The sequence below is a fragment of the Nomascus leucogenys genome, chromosome 14 (assembly GCF_006542625.1).
Source record: "Nomascus leucogenys isolate Asia chromosome 14, Asia_NLE_v1, whole genome shotgun sequence".
NCBI classification, from domain to species: Eukaryota; Metazoa; Chordata; class Mammalia; order Primates; family Hylobatidae; genus Nomascus; species Nomascus leucogenys.
In genome coordinates this window covers 11,813,185-11,832,620 of record NC_044394.1, presented here as the reverse complement: position 1 = coordinate 11,832,620, position 19,436 = coordinate 11,813,185, and the positions used below count along the sequence as shown (strand labels likewise).

Below are 19,436 nucleotides of genomic sequence, written 5' to 3'. Positions count from 1 at the left end.
ACATTAAATAGCAAATACTGTGCTAGCCCTAAAGATTTTTAAAAAGGGTAAGTCCCAAGAGTCCTTATGTTTATACATGCACTTGGAGTGTTGCTCTTTATCCTTTTAAGCTTTTTCTTTTGTCCATTTATAGATTCATCTGAAGCTTTGGTAACTTTTCCTTTTCAATGTCAGAATTCTGTAAGGAACACTGAACATATGTTAGCATATAAAATAGTTTATTCTTGTGAAAATGCTGACAAAATAATTTGTGTATTGAATTTGGCATTTTTATTGCCTTCTTGTTTAATATTATTTCTTTTTATATAAAATAAGATTAACATAGCAATCTTTTTTTTTTTTTTTCCTTTTTGAGATGGAGTTTTGCTTGTTGCCTAGGCTGGAGTGCAATGGTGAGTTCTTGGCTCCCCGCAACCTCCACCTCCCTGATTCAAGCGATTCTCCTGCCTCAGCCTCCTGAGTAGCTGGGATTACAGGCATATGCCACCACACCCAGCTAATTTTGTATTTTTACTAGAGACAGGGTTTCTCCATGTTGGTCAGGCTGGTCCTGAACTCCTGACCTCAGGTGATCTGCCCGCCTTGGCCTCCCAAAGTGCTGGGATTACAGGCATGAGCCACCGTGCCCAGCCAGAGACATATTTCTAATTAAGATTGCTACATGAGGGCTGGGTGCGGTGGCTTTCGCCTGTAATCCTAGCACTTTGGGAGGCCGAGGCAGGCGGATTGCGAGGTCAGGAGTTAAGAGACCAGCCTGGCCAACATGGCAAAACCCTGTCTCTACTGAAAACCCAAAAATTGGCCAGGCGTGGTGTGCTAACCTGTAATCCCAGGTACTCAGCAGGCTGAGGCAGGAGAATCGCTTGAACCTGGGAGGCAGAGGTTGCACTGAGTGGAGATTGAGCCATTGCACTCCAGACCGGGCGACAGAGTGAGACTCTGCTCAAAAAAAAAAAAAAAAAAAAAAAAAGAAATATGTCTCCAAGTAAAGTATGGAAAGGTTGGCTTTGAAAAGAAATAAGTGTTATTTCTTCTTCTGAGAAAGAGCCAGAGAGTAAAAGAGTGGAAGTACAGATAAATTTTGAGGTTTTAAGTGTTAAGGAAGAAATCATCTGCTTAGAGGTAGGAGACAGCTGAAGGCTTAAGGGAAAGTAAAAAATCGGGCGTTGGTCACTATGAGTCAGACAATAAAAGTAACATCCAGTTATCACTGAAAGCTAGAAAGCATGAAAGTCCAATGGGACCTATCAGCATTGTGTGACCTTCTCCAGCAAATTTTTTTCTTTTTTGAAGACCGGGGATAGGGAAGGTTCCCACTATTTTCCCAGTGTGGACTTGAACTTTTGATCCTTTAAAGTTTCTGCCTCAGCTTCCCAAGTAGCTGGGACTTCAGGCACAAGCCACCATGCCTTATTATAAATAATTTCGGCCGGGCACAGTGGCTCACACCTATAATTCCAGTACTTCGGGAGGCCAAGGCGAGTGGATCATCTGAGGTCAGGAGTTCGAGACCAGCCTGGCCAACATAGTGAAACCCTGTCTCTATTAAGAATATAAAAATTAGGCCGGGGGTGGTGGCTCACGCTTCTAATCCCAGCACTTTGGGAGGCCGAGGTGGGTGGATCACGAGGTCAGGAGATCGAGACCACGGTGAAACCCCATCTCTACTAAAAATACAAAAAATTAGCCGGGCGTGGTGGCGGGTGCCTGTAGTCCCAGCTACTTGGAGAGGCTGAGGCAGGAGAATGGCGTGAACCCAGGAGGTGGAGCTTGCAGTGAGCCGAGATTGCGCCACTGCACTCCAGCCTGGGTAACAGAGCGAGACTCCGTCTCAAAAAAAAAAAAAAAAAAAAAAAAAAAAAAAAAAAGAATATAAAAATTAGCCAGGTGTGGTGGTGCACGCCTGTAGTCCCAGCTATTTGGGAGGCTGAGACAGGAGAATCCCTTGAACTCAGGAGGTGGAGGTTGCAGTGAGCTGAGATCACGCCACTGCACTCCAGCCTGGGCAACAGAGCAAGACTCCATCTCAAAAAATAATGATAATAATTTCTAATTCGATTGTTTAAAGTACAAAAAGGAACAAATCCCTAGAAACTCATTTCTAGATGGCAATAACATATTCTCATAGTTGCAAGTAGGTTTTAGTGAATGGAAAAATGAACAGTACAGATCATCTTTCTGTACGTACATCTGCAAGTACAGGCGCAGTGGCTCATGCCTGTAATCCTAGCACTTTGGGAGGCAGAGGAAAGGTGGATTGCTTGAGCTTGGGAGTTTGAAACCAGGCTGAACATGACAAAATCTCATTTCTTTTAAAAGAAAAAAAAAGAACCAAAAAAACTTGGTTTTATACATAACCTGGAAGGAAGATCAACCCGAAATGCTTAGTAAGGAAGATAACAGATTTCTCCTGAGAACTCCCAAGAAGGCTTAAACTAGGAAGCATGAGGTACCACAGCTGACAGAGTTGAGAAAGAGGAATAATTACAAGAAACAGGCTGGGCATGGGGGCTCACACCTGTAATGCCAGCACTTTAGGAAGCTGAGGTGGGTGGGGATTGCTTGAGACCAGCCTGGCCAGGCTCAGTGGCTCACGCCTGTAATCCCAGCACTGTGGGAGGCCGAGGCAAGTGGATCATCTGAGGCCGGGAGTTTGAGAGCAGCCTGACCCACATGGAGAAACCCCATCTCTACTAAAAATACAAAATTAGCCGGGCATGGTGGCGCATGCCTGTAATCCCAGCTACTCAGGAAGGCTGAGGCAGGAGAATCGCTTGAACCCGGGAGACAGAGGTTGTGGTGAGCCAAAATCACACCACTGCACTCCAGCCTGGGCGTCAAGAGCGAAACTTGGTCTCAAAAAAAAAAAAAAAAGAGAGAGAGACCAGCCTGGGCAACATAGTGAGACCTCGTCTCTACAAAAATGAAGAAAGAAGAAACAAACAAATCCTGTATAAGGACTGTATCTTTTTCTTCCTAGTCTGTGGTATTTCAACGTTTGGCCTTGAAAGCCACAGGCCCTCCCCACTTGCTGCTAAAAATTATTGTCACCAAGAAAAAAATATTTCTTCTTACCCTACAGGTGGGGTAATAAGCAGATAATATTTTGACTCATAAAGCCATCCTCACAGATGTTACTTCTAATGAACAAGTCTTGTAAAACCATTAGATTTTAGAAATTATTGCTATGTCCCGTGAAAGCAACCTTCCCTTATCCTCTTCTTCAAAAACCTACTTTTGATAGATAGCTTGCTTTCTAAAAAGTATTACTCTGGTAATTATATTAAGTGACATTTCAGGTTTCTAAAGGATCTAAACACATGTATCCTCCAGTTCTTAAACCAGAAGGGGATCACTGACACTTCCTCTATTCCCATAAACTGGAAATTAAAAATATAACCAATGACCTATAGCTTGAGTGTTAAATTATCAATCACTTCCTTCAAAAAAAAAATTAAAGAGGAAAGAGAATAGACACACTTGTTTTGCTTGTGTAGGCCCAGACTCTGCTTGAAGGATGTTCAAAAAACTAACACTGTTGCTCCCAGGGCAGGTGGTGGCAAAATACAATAGGAAATGTGACCCTGGAGCCATGCAAGACAGAGTCTCTTTATGGAGCTGACAGAGAAGGGGGGGTGACTTATCACTGTATATCCACCTGTCCTTTTTGAATTTTGACACGTATAAATATAACTACTTATTCACAAATAAAAATTAAAAATTGTAAATTGCCTTAATTACTTGCAAATTACCCAGTCCTTCCAATCTCTTCTTTTTTTATTGGTACCTCATAATTGTACACATTTGGGGGTTTGTAATATTTTAATACATGTATACAATGTCTAATACTCAAATCAGGGTAACTGAGATATCCATCATCTCAAACATTTATCTTTGTTTGGGGACCCAATCATTCCAGTATTGTTTTTGTTGTTGTTGATTTTGGGTGTCTTTTTTTGTTTGTTTTTTTGATACGAAATCTCGTTTGTCACCCAGGCTAGGGTGCAGTGGCACAATCTCGGCTCACTGCAACCTTTGCCTCCCAACTCAAGCGATTCTCATGCCTCAGCCTCAAGAGTAGCTGGGATTACAGACACACACCACCATGCCCATCTAATTTTGTATTTTTAGTAGAGATGGGGTTTCACCATGTTGGCCAGGCTGGTCTCGAACTCTTGACCTCAAGTAATCCGCCCGCCTCAGCCTCCCAAAGTGTTGGGATTACAGGGGTGAGCCACCACATCTAGCCTGTTGATTTTTGTTTGAGACAGCGACTCACTATGTCACCCAGGCTGGAGTGCAGAGACATGAATATGGCTCACTGCAGCCTCAACCTCCTGGGCTCAAACAATCCTCCAGCCTTAGCCTCCCGTGTAGCTGGGACCACAGGCACATGCCACCACGCCCAGCTAAAGGTTTTAAAAATTTTTTTGGTAGAAATGGGGTGTCATTTTGTTGCCCAGACTGGTCTCAAACTCCTGGGCTCAAGCAATTATCCTGCCTCAACCTCCCAAAGTGCTGGATTATATGTGTGAGCCACCGTGCCCAGCCTCAATTTCTTTTTTGTTTTTTGTTTTTTTTTTTTGAGACAGGGTTTCACTCCATTGCCCAGGCTGGAGTTCAGTGGCACAATCATAGCACACTGCAGCCTCAAACTTCTGGGCCCGGGTGATATTCCCACCTCAGCCTCCCGAGTAGCTCGGGCTACAGGTACATGTCACCACACTGAGCTAATTTTTTTTTTTCTTTTGTAGAGATGGTGTCTCACTGAGTTGCCCAGGCTGGTCTTGCACTCCGGGGCACAAACAATCCTCCCACTACGGCCTCCCAAAGTGCTGGAATTATAGGCATGAGCCATTGCACCCAGCCCCAATTTCTGGTTCTAAATCACTAAATCCCACTCCTCTTCCCCAACAAACCTGGCTTCAGAAATCACCTTAAATTCATCAAGCAGTACTTACATATATTACACTTCACTTAAAAGTTTTAAAACTTGTATCTAAAAGAAAAGACTAAAATAAAATATATTGAAATACTAGTAATTTTAGGATAGCAGAATTACACAACCTTCTATTTCCACAATTTTAAAGATTTTCTGACATATATGTTTAGGTCACCTTAAATCTTTTCTAGAATAAAGAGTTAAGTGCTTCCTATATGTCAGACCGTAAGTATTTTATGTATATTAAATCATCTCGTGCTTATAATCCTATTAAGTAGTTGTTTTATTAATGTCATTTTAAAGGTGAAGAAACTATGACATAAAGGTTGAGTAATTTACCCAAGATTACATACAGTATGAACATGTTCGATATCATACCATCTCAAATAAAATAAACTTTTTTGTAGTGAAAAAACCTTATTAAAAAAATGAGTTATTTAATCAATCTAAATCATTACTACTCTATTACTATGTACTCTGTACAGTTAAATGGTAAGATACACTTGCAAAACTGCATATTACAGTAAGTGGTATAATCATGTGGGTAACTGGTAACTGCAGGTTACATAAAACTAACAAAAGTATAAACTAATAACATACCTCTCCTCTATTCTGTTCTTATCCATGAGAGGCTGCTTAATCCACTGGTTAACAAGTCTTTGTCCTTGAGGGGTTTTACACTTATTCAGCAAGGCAGCCAGAGACTGAGAGCCAGTGGTATCTTCAACAGAACCCTAGTAAACAAAAAATAAAATAGAAAGAATGGCAAGCTCATTAGTGAAAACCTTACTATGCCATGAAAAACAGAGGAACAATAACATAATATTCTTCAAATATAAGAAATTTCCACAAAAAGTTCCTCTTCCTAAGACCAACTTTCAACCTCTTAATCCGTATGTTCAGCTATACATTTCTCCCCCAGCCAAAACCACTTTATAATTACTACAGTTTTATTTTATTTGTTGAGACAGGGTCTCACTCTATTGCCCAGACTGGAGTACAGTGGTGCCATCCTGGCTCACGGCAAGCCAGAACTCTTGGGGCTCAAGGAATCCTCCCACTTCAGCCTTTCGAGTAGCTGAGACTACAGGTGCATGCCACTAAGCCCTGCTAATTTTTTCTCTTTTGTAAAGACAGAGTCTCACTATGTTGCCCACGCTGGTCTCAACTCCTGGCCTCAAGTGATCCTACCACCCTGGACTCCCTAAGTGTTGGGATTACAGGCATGAGCCATGTCACCCAGCCACTTACTGCAGTTTTAGACATAAAACTTCTTAGAATGTCATCTTAAATTGCTACGCTGGGCGCAGTGGTTTACGCCTGTAATCCCATCAATTTGGGAGGCCAAGGCAGGCAGATCACCTGAGGTCAGGAGTTAAGAGTCCAGCCTAGCCAACAAGATGAAACCCCATCTCTACTAAAACTACAAAAATTAGCTGGGCATGGTGGCGGGCACCTCTAATCCAAGCTAATTGCCCGAACCCGAGAGGCAGAGGTTGCAGTGAGCTGAGATCACACCACCGCACTCCAGCCTGGGCGACAAGGGTGAGACTCCATCTCAAAAAAAAAAAAAAAGAAAAAAAATTGCTATTAGTAGTATACAAAATTATTCATAAAGTGACGACTAATACTACATAGATAGCTTGAAACTAGGAAAAAAAAAAAAAAGCAATTTGAGATCAAGGCACAGTGAGACACACCTGTAGTCCCGGCTACTTTGGACACTATGATAGAATGGCTTGAGCCCAGGACTTTGAAGCTGTAGTACACTCTGATGGCACTTCCTGTGAATAGCCACTGCACTCTAGCCTAGGGAGCATACATAGTGATACCAGTCTCTTAAAAAAAAAAAAAAAAAAAAAAAAAAAAAGCCTTGAAAAAAAACAGCAGAGCATGGTGGTATATGCCTGTAATCCGAGCTACCACTCCAGAGGCTAAGGCGGAAGAATCCCTTGAAGCCAGGAGTGAGTGAACATCCTGGGCAACACTGTGAAACTCCAACTCTGAAAAAATCTTAAAATTAGGCAAGCATGGTAGCTTGTGCCTGTAGACCCAGCTACTCATGAGGTTGAAGCAGGAGGATCGCTTGAGCCCAGGAGTTCAACACTGCAGTGAGCTATGATCTTGCCACTTCACTCCACCCTGGGTGGACAGAGTAAAGCCCAGTCTCTAAAAAAGTAAAAAGTAGGCCGGGCGCGATGGCTCAAGCCTGTAATCCCAGCACTTTGAGAAGCCGTGGTGCGAGGATCACCTAAGGTCAGAAGTTTGAGACCAACCTGGCCAACATGGTGAAACCCTGTCCCCCTCGTCCCTACTAAAAATATAAAAATTAACCAGGCATGGTGGCAGGCAACTGTAATCCCAGCTACTTGGGAGGTGGAGGTTGCAGTGGGCCGAGATAGTGCCACTGCACTCTGGCCTAGGGGACAAGTGAGATTCTGTCTTTAAAAAAAAAAAAAGTTAAAAAGTGGAGTGGGGGAGGGGAGAGAAAAATATAGCCATTTGAAGCTACTTATCTAATCCAAGTATAATAATATTTCAAAATATTTTAGCTCCTTAATAAGCTTCTTCAGTATATATCAATGAAAACATTTTTTAACCATTCAACATTTTTAACCTTTTTTTTTTTTTTTACCTGAAAAAGGTTAAGGGCTCTGACTGCTGCAATATCCAATTTCATGTACTGGCTGAAGTCAAAAGTAGTCAGTTCAAACTGTCCAAAATTGGAATCATCTGATAAGAGTTCTAAAAACTTGATTACCGCAGATAGTGATGAAACTGCAACCTAAAATTAAGAATTTAAAATCAAAGATTTCTATACCACTGGATCCAGTTCTAAAGATTTTAAAAAACAAATGCAAAATGGAAATAAATTCTGAAGTCCCTCATTTTCCTTGGTGTTCCTTCCCAATCCAAACCAAGAAAACCAAAGGTTAATCTCTTGAGATTTGAAAATGGTTTTCACAAGGTGAAAATTAACAGTAATCGCAGCATTATTTAGAATAGCCAAAAAAGAAAATTGCCCAAATGTCCATCAAAACTAAAATGGGGGCCGGGCACGGTGGCTCATGCTGTAATCCAAGCACTCTGGGAGGACGAGGCAGGCAGATGACTCGAGGCTAGGAGTTTGAGACCAGCCTAGCCAACATAGTGAAACCCATCTCTATCAAAAATACAAAAATTAGGCCCTTTCAACCTTGTGAGGTTAGAGTGAGAAAATGGTTATCTATGAGGAAGTGGGCCCTCACCAGACAACAGATCAGCCAGTGCCTTAATTCTGAACTTCCTAGCCTCCAGAACTGTGAAATTAAAATACAAAAATTAGCTGGGCATGGTGGCACACGCCTGTAAACCCCAGCTACTCAGGAGATGAGAAAGGAGAATCGCTTGAATCCAGAAGGCAAAGGTTGCAGTGGGCTGAGATCGCACCATTGCACTCCAGCCTGAGCAACAAGAGCAAAACTCATCTCAAAAAAAAAAAAACAAAAAAAAAACAAAAAAAAAACTGTGAAAATTAACTGTAATCGCAGCAGTATTTATAACAGCCAAAAATGAAAACTACCCAAATGTCCATCAAAATTAAAATGGGGGTCGTGCACGGTGGTTCACACCTGTAATCACAGTACTCTGGCAGGCCGAGGCGGGTGGATCACCTGAGGTCAGGAGTTCGAGACCAGCCTGGCCAACACAGCAAAATCCCCTCTCTACTGAAAACACAAAAATTAGCCAGGCATGGTGGCGTGCAGCTGAACCCAGAGGCAGAAGTTGCAGTCAGCTGAGACCATGCCACAGCACTCCAGCCTGGGCGACAGAGCAAGATTCTGAGACTTCATCTCAAAAAAACAAAAAAATTGGTAAAAATGGGGAGAGTAGCAGGGGCGGGCGGAAGGGAAGTAAAATGGATAAATTCTGACATGCTCGTGCTATGAAATATGAACGCAAAAATCCACAACTACACTCAATAATATGGATAAATCTTACAAATATTGAATGAAAGAAGCTAGGGAGAATATATAATTCCATGTACATAAACTATAAAAACAGGCCAGACGCAGTGGCTCATGCCTGTAATCTCAGCACTTTGGAAGGCCGAAGCGGGCAGATCACCTGAGGTTCAGGAGCTTGAGACCAGCCTGACCAACAGAGAGAAACCCCATCTCTACTAAAAATACAAAAAAAGAGGAGCCAGGCGTGGTGGCACATGCCTGTAATCCCAGCTACTTGGGAGGCCAAGGCAGGAGGATCACTTGAACCTGGGAGGCAGAGGTTGTGGTGAGCCAAGATCGCACCATTGTACTCCAGCCTGGGCAACAAAAGTGAAACTCTGTCTCAAAAAAAAAAAAAAAAAAGGCTTAGTATCATTGATACACAGCTTAGGTTTTGAGATAAATATGACAGAAATATCCCTCTAAAAAGTCACTATAATTTACATATTATTTATTATATATTACATATTTACATTATATATATTGTAATTCACACTTATAATCCATGTACCTGATTCTCCATTTCTGGCAATACAGCACTATTCATCTGTTCTCCCTTTTTGCCTTTCAACAACCGGTTGAGGTCCTGATAAATGTCTTTTGTGGAAAAGTCAGCTTTTTTTCTTTCTGTGATCAGAATTCCTCCTCTTTGAATAATCTATTTTGAAAGAAATAGTTTAAACTACTATGAGAAAAGGAATAAGAAAAGCAATAATGAAAATTATAACATTGATAACTCCAGTGATAACAGATTCACCTACATTAAATGATAATATGATGCACTGATAACACTTTTTACATCAATAAACTAAATTTTCATCAAAATATAAAATTACGTTCACAAAAAGCTTTCAAAAAATAGTCCCAACAGTAACAATTCTTTTTTTGTTTTGAGACAGTCTCACTGTCGCCCAGGATGGAATGCGGTGACACGACCTTGGCTCACTGCTACCTCTGCCTCCCAGGTTCAAGCAATTCTCCTGCCTCAGCCTCCCAAGTAGCTAGGATTATAGGAGCAAGCCACCATGCTTGGCTAGTTTTTTTCTTCTTTGCATTTTTAGTAGAGACAGGGTTTCACCACGTTGGACAGGCTGGTCTCAAATCCCTGACCTCAGGTGATCCACCGGCCTCAGCTTCCCGAAGTGCCAGGATTACAGGCATGAGCCACCGCGCCCGGCCACAATAACAACCCTTAACAGAACTATTACTTGTGGAAAGTTGCTTAGATACAATCTATGCTAAAAATGTCCATCACATGTGTTATCTCCAGCAGTGCTTATGGTACTTGAGGACCACAAAAAGTGAAGAATCCTTGGGAGATACATACCTTAAGAAATATCTAGGCCGGGCGCTGTGGCTCACACCTGTAATCCCAGCACTTTGGGAGGCTGAGGCGGGTGGATCACAAGGTCAGGAGTTAGAGACCAGCCTGACCAATATGATGAAACCCTGTCTCTATAAAAATACAAAAATTAGCCGGGCGTGCTGGCATGTGCCTGCAGTCCCAGCTACTTGGGAGGCTGAGACAGAAGAATCGCTTGAACCCAGAAGGTGGAGGTGGCAGTGAGCCAAGATTGTGGATTGTGCCACTGCACTCTAGCCTGGGTGACAGAGTGAGACTCCGTCTCAAAAAAAAAAAAAAAAAAAAATCTAAATAGGCTGGGCACCGTGGCTCACTCCTCTAATCCCAGCACTTTGGGAGGCTGAGGTGGGCGGATCACCTGAGGTCAGGAGTTCAAGACCAGCCTGACCAACATGGTGGAACCCTGTCTCTACTAAAAATACAAAATTGGCCAGGTGTGGTGGGGCATGCCTGTAATCCCAAGCTACTCCTGCTGAGGCAGGAGAATTGCTTGAACCCAGGAGGTGGAGGTTGCAGTGAGCTGAGATCATGCTGTTACACTCCAGCCTGGGCACCAAGAGTGAAACTCCACCTCAAAGAAAAAAAAAAAAAAGAAATATCTAAATAATAAACCACATGCCTATACAATTGACACCATCAAAGCCGAGCATGGTGGCTCATGGCTGTAATCCCAGCACTTTGGGAGGCCAAGGTGGGTGGATCACGAGGTGAGGAGTTCAGGACCAGCCTGGCCAAGATGGTGAAACGTCATCTCTACTAAAAATACAAAAATTAGCCGGGTGTAGTGGTGCACACCTGTAATCCCAGCGACTTGGGAGGCTGAGGCAGAAGAATTGCTTGAACCTGGGAGGCGGAGGTTGCAGTGAGCCGAGATCGCACCACTGCACTCCAGCCTGGGCGACAGAGTGAGTCTCGGTCTCAAAAAAAAAACCAAAAAACAAAAAACATGACACAATCAGAATTTAGTTAAAATAAAACAAATAGTAAAATAACAGGCTAAAGTTCCACTCGAACTATCAAAAAATGCTAAAGAACTGCATCTTATTTGATAAATCCATAATTACAGTAATATTTAACGTAATAATTACTCTTTTGGAACACAAGACAGAAAGGAAAGTGCGGAGAAAAGATCTGGGGTAAAATCTTACACAAGAAACAGCTTGTTCTAATGTCCAATTAAATATACAAAGTTTCTGTAAATATCAAAACATTATTTTAATTAGATACCAAAAAATAAGAGTTTTTTTTTTAATTATTTTTCCTTAAATAAAACAGTATCATGTCAATTAAAGAGCCTTTCCTAGGCCTGGAATCTCCTCTATCACTAGACTCAATTCACTTACCTGTCTCAGTTTCCCCATGTCTCCAGCAGTCTCTCCTCCAGGTAAAACACATTCCTTTGGTCCAATCTGGATGAGGAGAGCCTCAAGATTGGAGAACTGATCATTATCAGGGAATTCACACAGTCCTAGTTTCCTCTGTATGGAATCCACATACCCGACTCCAACCTGTCTCTGGCCGTCGACTGCAGACATTTTAACACCCACAACACCAATGGAAGCTGACATATCATTGTTACCAAAGAGAATGTCTTCAAACTGAGAGAGATTGCCAGGAGAAGCCTAAGTAAAAATAAAATTTTAAAAATTTAACAAACTCTTGAACGTACTTTAAAATTTTATAAGCAAAAAGGAAAAATCCAAACTCGATGAACCTTATTAATAAAATGTTTTCTTTTTTTTTTTTGAGATGAAGTCTTGCTCTGTCACCCAGGCTGGAGTGCAATGGTGCAATCTCGACTCACTGCAACCTCTGCCTCAAGGGTTCAATCGATTCTCCTGCTTCAGCCTCCCCAGTAGCTGGGAATACAGGCGCACACCACCACGCCTGGCTAATTTTTGTATTTTTAGTAGAGATGGGGTTTCACCATGTTGGCCAGGCTGGTCTCGAACTCCTGACCTTGTGATCCACCTGCCTCGGCCTCCCAAAGTGCTGGGATTACAGGTGTGAGCCACCACGCCTGGCCAATAAAATGTTTTCTCATAAAAAAATAACTGGCCGAGTGCTGTGGCTCACGCCTATAATCCCAACACTTTGGGAGGCCAAGGCAGGCGAATCATGAGGTCAGGAGATTGAGACCATCCTGGCCAACATGGTGAAACCCCGTCTCTACTAAAAATACAAAAATTAGCCGGGTGCTGTGGCGCACACCTGTAATCCCAGCTACTCGGGAGGCTCAGGCAGGAGAATAGCTTGAACCAGGGAGTCAGAGTTTGCAGTGAGCCCAGATGGTGCCACTGCGCTCCACCCTGGTGAAAGAGCAAGACTCTGTCTCTAAATAAATAAATAAATAAATAAATAAATGCTTGTGGTTGGGCACGGTGGCTCACACCTGTAATCTCGGCACTTTGGGAGGCCAAGGCAAGCGGATCACTTGAGGTCAGGAGTTCAAGACCAGCCTGGCCAACATGGTAAAACCCCGTCACTACTAAAAATACAAATCTGTGGTGCTAATTTGTGGCCATCCTCACCTATTATAAGGATCTTACAGACACATGTCTCTATTATGACCTTACTGCTGGCCCTGCCCTCCCCTCCCCTCTCCCTCCCCTTCCCTGGCCCTCCCCCTTTCTCTTCCCCTCCCCTCTCCCTCCCCTTCCCTGGCTCTCCCCCTTTCTCTTCCCCTCCCCTCCCCTCAGAAATTATCTATCTAATCTATCCTTCTATAGAGATGGGATCTCCCTACATTGCCCAGGGTGGTCTCAAACTCCTGGACTCAAGCAATCCTCCTGCCTTGGCCTCCAAAAGTCAAACTGTAACCTCAACCTCCTGGGCCCAAGTGATCCTCTCACCTCAGCCTCTTGATTAGCTGGGACCACAGGTCTGTGCCAATAGCCCCAGCTAATTTTTTAAAATTTTTTTATCTTCAGTAGAGATGGGGCTGGTCTTGAACTCCTGGGTTCAGGCAATCTACCTGCCTCAGCCTCCCAAAATACTGAGATTACAAGCATGAGCCACTGCGCCCAGCCAAACTGCAACTTTTTAAAAAACACATGCTAATTGCTATTAAAGTGTCTCAAACCATTCTACTATCACAATCTACTTAAAATACTAAAACACAATTAAATTCTTCACATTTTTATTTTTCTACTCTTAAAAAAATAAGTAAATTATAAAGGAAGATAGTTACCTTATATGCCAAATACCAATCATTCTCCTTGGATGCCTTATTTCCAGCTCTATTCTTATAAACTTCAACTCTATACTGACGAACCAGAAGAAGATCTTTTACAAAAGATTCAAAATTCATTTTACTAAGCACAACACTCTGCAGATTCTTTGCTCCTTTAAAAAAAAAAAAAAGTACATTACAGATTTGAGATATTACATGTTCAAGCACTGTATTAGTTGGACTTCACGCTGCTGATAAAGACATACCCGAGACTGGGAAGAAAAAGAGGCTGACTGGACTTATAGTCCACATGGCTGGGAGGTCTCACAATCGTGGCAGAAGGCAAGGAGGAACAAGTCATGTCTTACACGGATGGCAGCAGGCAGTGCAGGTAGACTTCCGTTTTTAAAACCATCAGATCTCGTGAGACTTATTCACTATCACAACAGCATGGGAAAGATCCAACCCCATGATTCAATTATCTCCCACCAGGTCCCTCTCACAACACATGGGAATTCAAGATGGGATTTAGGTGGGGACATAGCCAAACCATATCATTCTGCCCCGACCCCTCCCAAATCTCATGTCCTCACATTTCAAAACCAATCATGCCTTCCCAAAAGTCCCCCAAAGCCTTAACTCATTTCAGCATTAACTCAAAATTCCACAGTCCAAAGTCTCATTCAAGACAAGGTAAGTCCGTTCCGCCTATGAGCCTGTCAAATCAAAAGCAAGTTAGTTACTTTCCAGATACAATGGGGTACAGGAATCGGGTAAATACAGCCATTCCAACTGGGAGAAATTGGCCAAAACAAAGGGGCTACAGGCCCCATGCAAGTCCAAAATCCAGCATGGCAGTCAAACCTTAAAGCTCCAAAATTATCTCCTTTGACTCTATGTCTCACCTCCAGGTCATGCGGATCCAAGAGGTGGGCAACCACAGCCTTGGACAGCTCTGCCCCTGTGGCTTTGCAGGGTACAGCACCCTGCCTGGTTGCTTTCATGAGATGGAGTTAAGTGTCTACAGCTTTTCCAAGCACATGGTGCAAGCTGTCTGTGCATCTACCATTCTGAGGTCTGGAGAATGGTAGCCCTCTTTTCACAGCTCCACTAGGCGGTGCCCCAGTAGGGACTCTGCGTGGGGGGCTCTGACCCTACATTTCCCTTCTACATTGCCCTAGCAGAGGAACTCAATGAGCGTCCCACCCCTGCAGCAAACTTCTGCCTGGACATGCAGGCATTTCTATACATCTTTGAAACCTAGGCAGAGGTTCTCAAACCTCAATTATTGGTTTCTGTGCACCCGCAGGCTCAACACCACCTGGAAGCTGTCAAGGCTTCAGGCTTGCACCCTCTGAAGCCATGGCCTGAGCTCCAGGTTGGCCCCTTTCAGCCACAGCTGGGGCAGCTGGGATGCAGGGCACCAAGTCGCTAGGCTGCACACAGCATGGGGACCCTGGGCTGGCCCATGAAACCACTTTTTTCTCCTAGGCCTCTAGGCTTGTGATGAGAGGGGCTGCCATAAAGGCCTCTGACATGCCCTTGGAGACATTTTTCCCATTGTCTTGGGGATTAATATTGGGATCCTCATTACTTATGCAAATTTCTGCAGCTAGCTTGAATTTCTCCTCAGAAAATGGGATTTTCTTTTCTATCACATTGTCAGGCTGCAAATTTTCCAAACTCTCATGCTGTTTCCCTTTTAAAACTGAATGCCTTTAACAGCACCCAAGTCACCTCTTGAATGCTTTGCTGCATAGAAATTTTCTCCCACCAGATACCCAAAATCATTTCTCTCAAGTTCAAAGTTCCACAAATCTCTAGGGCAGGGCAAAATGCCACCAGTCTCTACTAAAACATAACAAGTGTCACCTTTGCTCCAGTTCCCAACAAGTTCCTCATCTCCATCTGAGACCACCTTAGCCTGGATTTCATTGTCCATATCATTATCAGGATTTTGGTCAAAGCCATCGAACAAGTCTCTAGGAAGTTCCAAACTTTCCCACATTTTCTGGTCTTCTTCTGAGCCCTCTAAACTGCTCTGACCTCTGCCTGTTACCCAGCTCCAAAGCTGCTTCCATATTTTCGGGTATCTTTTCAGCTGCGTCCCACTCTACTGGTACCAGTTTACTGTTTTAGTCCGTTTTCACGCTGCCAATAAAGACATACCCAGCTGGGTGTGGTGGCTCATGCCTGTAATCCCAGCACTTTGGAAGGCCGAGGTGGGCGGATCACGAGGTCAAGAGATCAAGACCATCCTGGCCAACATGGTGAAATCCCGTCTCTATTAAAAATACAAAAATTAGCCGGGCATGGTGGCATGCGCCTATAGTCCCAGCTACTTGGGAGGCTGAGGCAGGAGAATCGCTTTAACCCGGGAGGCGGAGGCTGCAGTGAGTCGAGATCACACCACTGCACTCCAGCCTAGCAACAGAGCCAGACTCTTTCTCCAAAAAAAAAAAAAAAAAGACATACCTGAGACTGGGCAATTTACAAAAGAACAAGGTTTAATCGACTTATAGTTCCACATGGCTGAGGAGGCCTCACAATCATTGAAGAAGGTGAGGAGGAGCAAGTTACATCTTACATGGATGGCGGCAGGCAAAGAGAGAGAGCTTGTGCAGGGAAACTCCTGTTTTTAAAACCATCAGATCTTGTGAGGCTTATTCACTACCAGGAGAACAGCACAGGAAAGACCTGCCCACATGATTCAATTATGTCCCACCAGGTACCTCCCACAACACGTGGGAATTCAAGATGAGACAAGGGTGGGAACACAGCCAAACCATATCAAGCACCTAACACAATGCTAACCCAAAAACTTCCAGCGTTTTCTCAGTAATTTATTCATTCATTAAGTTGTTTATGAAGCACCTATTATATGTGCAGGGACTATGGAAGGTAATAGATATAAAATAGTGAATAAGCATAGACCCTCTGCTTATATGGAGTCTACACATAAAAATCAAAAGTTCTAAAGATGGTAACTTTTTAATTTTTTTTGCAGAGATGGGTCTCCCTATGTTACACAGGCTGGTCTTCAACTCCTAGCATCAAGCTATCCTCCGACCTCGGCATCCCTAAGTGCTGAGATTACAGGAACGAACCACTGCACTTGGCCTGTCCTTTCTTATAACTTGTTTTAAAGTCTTTTTTTTTTTTTTTTTTTGAGATGGAGTCTCGCTCTGTTGCCCAGGCTGAGTGCAGTGGTGCGACCTCAGCTCACTGCAAGCTCCGCCTCCCGGGTTCACACCATTCTCCTGCCTCAGCCTCCCAAGTAGCTGGGACTACAGGCACTTGCCACTGCACCCAGCTAATTTTTTGTATTTTTAGTAGAGACAGGGTTTCACCGTGTTAGCCAGGATGGTCTCGATCTCCTGACTTAGTGATCCGCCCACCTCGGCCTCCCAAAGTGCTGGGATTTTTGTATTTTTAGTACAGACGAGGTTTCACCGTGTTAGCCAGGATGGTCTTGATCTCCTGACCTCGTGATCTGCCTGCCTCGGCCTCCCAAAGGGCTGGGATTACAGGCGTGAGTCACTGCGCCCAACCTGTTTTAAAGTCTTATGTAAAATCTATGTAGGTCAGGTGCAGTGGCTAATGCCTGTAATCCCAGCACATTGGGAGGCCAAGGTGGGCGGATCACTTGAGGTCAGGAGTTTGAGACCAGCCTGGCCAACATGGTGAAACCCCATCTCTACTAAAAATACAAAAATTAGCTAGGCATGGTGGCACGTGCACCACCCGAGTAGCTGAGGCAGGAGAATCGCTTGAACCCAGGAAGTGGAGCTTGCAGTGAGCCAAGATTACACCACTGAACTCCAGCCTGGGCGACAGATTAAGACTATCTCAAAAAAAAAAAAAAAAAAAAAAATCTTCAGACTTTTCATTGGCTACAGCATAAAATTCCAACAGCTCAACACCACACGAAAACCCTTTGGTCATCTAACCCCACCCACCTGGGCCAGTCTCCTCACCTTCCTTTTCTACACCAGCAACGCCAGTCTACCTCGTTTCAAGCCCTCTCCCTAGCAAACTTCTAGTCCCCCAAGACTCAGCGTGGACTTTGGTGTCTCATACGACGCCTCTTCCGTTATATGAGACTCTTCCAAAGTCTTCCGTCTTTGGCGATCCTGCCTCGGCGCCTCTTGTAACCTCTTACAAGCTCACCTCCATAAGCCTCCAACTTGAATTGTAATTATTTCTGCCTTGCTCTCCAATAGTGATCTCTATGAAAGTAGAGGTATTTCTTTTTCATCTAGTGTCCATAACCCTGAATAACACATTTATATCTAACGAATGAAACATTTTTCATCAGGAGCATCGCATTTGCACTAGTCCTCTAGTCAGGACTAGAATCCAAAACTCTACTCCCCCTAGGATGCTCTTTTCATTAGCATAACTACATAACTGCAAGAAAGCGCAAAGAAAACAGGGAGAAAAGAGGTTAACTAGGCCTATCCCACATAGGGTGAGACGTTTGTAGCTTTCCAGGGAGAGATAATCCTGGATAGAGGGGTCAGGTGACGGAGAGCACTGAATACTGAGCTGAAGCAGATAGCGTCCATGACTAGCCCAAGGTCACACGTTAATAAGCAGAGGGGCAGCGACTTGATCCCAAGCAGCCCAGGTCTAGAGTCCGTTGGTCCTGACTTCATCATACTGCTCTTCAACGGCGCTCCATTACCAGCCCCTTAGCTGGACCGGCGGTATAAATGGGAGCGTCGTGGGAGCACTATTACGTGGGTGTCATAAAAGGGTCTCCTAAACCCCTCGTCTATTTTAAATCTCACTCCTGGCTGCTGTTTGTAATAAGAGATTCTGGCCGTGTTTGTAATGAGCGCTACATGTAGGGCCAAGGCGAGGAATGCGACTGCTGGAAAATGAACTAGAACAATGCATTAAAATGCCTGGCACGACGTAAACACTCCGTGATCACAAGTTCAGATCCGGGGCGGCTGGAGAGGCACGGGTTTCAGGGCTGAGGGGGACGTTCCTCCGGAGCCAAGCAGAACCTGGGGACGGCGGAATCCCCACAAGCACCAACGTGCCGCCCCCGTGCCTCCGCGCTGGAGAGGCTGCTCACCGCCCACTTTCTGAGGCGGGAATGGAGCCGCGCCACAAGGTCCCGGGTCCCTTCCCAGCACGCGCCGTCCCCGCCCTCACCTGCCGGCCCCATGTACTTGATCACCCCCTGGGTCTTGAACACCTCCCGGGCGGCCAGCAGCGCGTCCTCGCCGTGCGCCGTATAGAAGTCGCCGCGGTCGAAAAGGCGCACCGTGGTGGTCGGCTTCTCCGGCATGCCCTGAAAGAAGCGCACGAAGCCGACCTCGGCCGCGCTCTCCAACTGAAGCGTCTCCTTCGGCTGCACCGCCATGTCGAAACCTCCTCACCTCCTGGCTGAAGGAACTGGGCGACCCCACACCCACTAAGCTGTTTCCCGCCTCCCCTCCCACGTCCCCCGAGCTGCGTCCGGCCGCGGCGGCCACACCCAATCAGCTTCCAGGGCTGCGTTTCGGTGGGTGGGAGTCTGCCGCGGCAACCAATCATAAGCAGACGCGGCCCAGCTTCCCGCGCACGCCGGGGACTTTAGCTACTGCGCATGCCTGCGCCTAGGTCGCGCGCAAACCCGCAGACGCGCATCCTTAGTAGAGATCAGTTCTGTGTTTACTCAGCTGCAAGGCTTGGAGCCCCTGGGTGGGTGGATGCAAGGGTAAGTTGCCACCAGGTGGGAGATTTCCGGCAGGTACTGCGCTCGTAATGTGCCCGGAAGCATGGGAGTAACATCAGAAGGAAACTTGAAAACAGAAAAAAAAAACTAGCCTTCCTCCTTCTCCCAGTATTTTGTTCAAACGTGTGCCCCTCTCCGACTGCCTCCCTTTTTATTTTTAAGCAAACTGCCAACATCGGGATTACGGGTTTATTCTACACAGCCTCCTTACTGCTGCCTATTAGCCACATTATCGTTTCATC

At 44.7% G+C, this 19,436-nt stretch overlaps 1 protein-coding gene across 2 annotated transcripts in view; it reads right to left on the bottom strand.

Annotated features, from left to right (window-relative positions):
- The window catches only part of MSH2 (mutS homolog 2), an 82,764-nt gene extending 63,799 nt beyond the window's left edge, over window positions 1–18,965 (bottom strand). Inside the window, exons 1-6 of one of the 2 annotated variants that reach the window (XM_003262357.3) lie at window positions 18,630–18,965; window positions 13,482–13,636; window positions 11,635–11,913; window positions 9,440–9,586; window positions 7,578–7,727; window positions 5,543–5,676 (exon numbers count right to left, since the gene is read on the bottom strand). In XM_003262357.3, coding sequence (XP_003262405.1) covers window positions 5,543–5,676; window positions 7,578–7,727; window positions 9,440–9,586; window positions 11,635–11,913; window positions 13,482–13,636; window positions 18,630–18,840 — 1,076 coding nt within the window. In that variant the 5' untranslated portion in view covers window positions 18,841–18,965. The remainder of the gene's footprint in view (window positions 1–5,542; window positions 5,677–7,577; window positions 7,728–9,439; window positions 9,587–11,634; window positions 11,914–13,481; window positions 13,637–18,629) is intronic. The other variant, XM_030826969.1, reaches the window with a different exon arrangement.
- Between the last annotated feature and the right edge of the window lie 471 nt (window positions 18,966–19,436).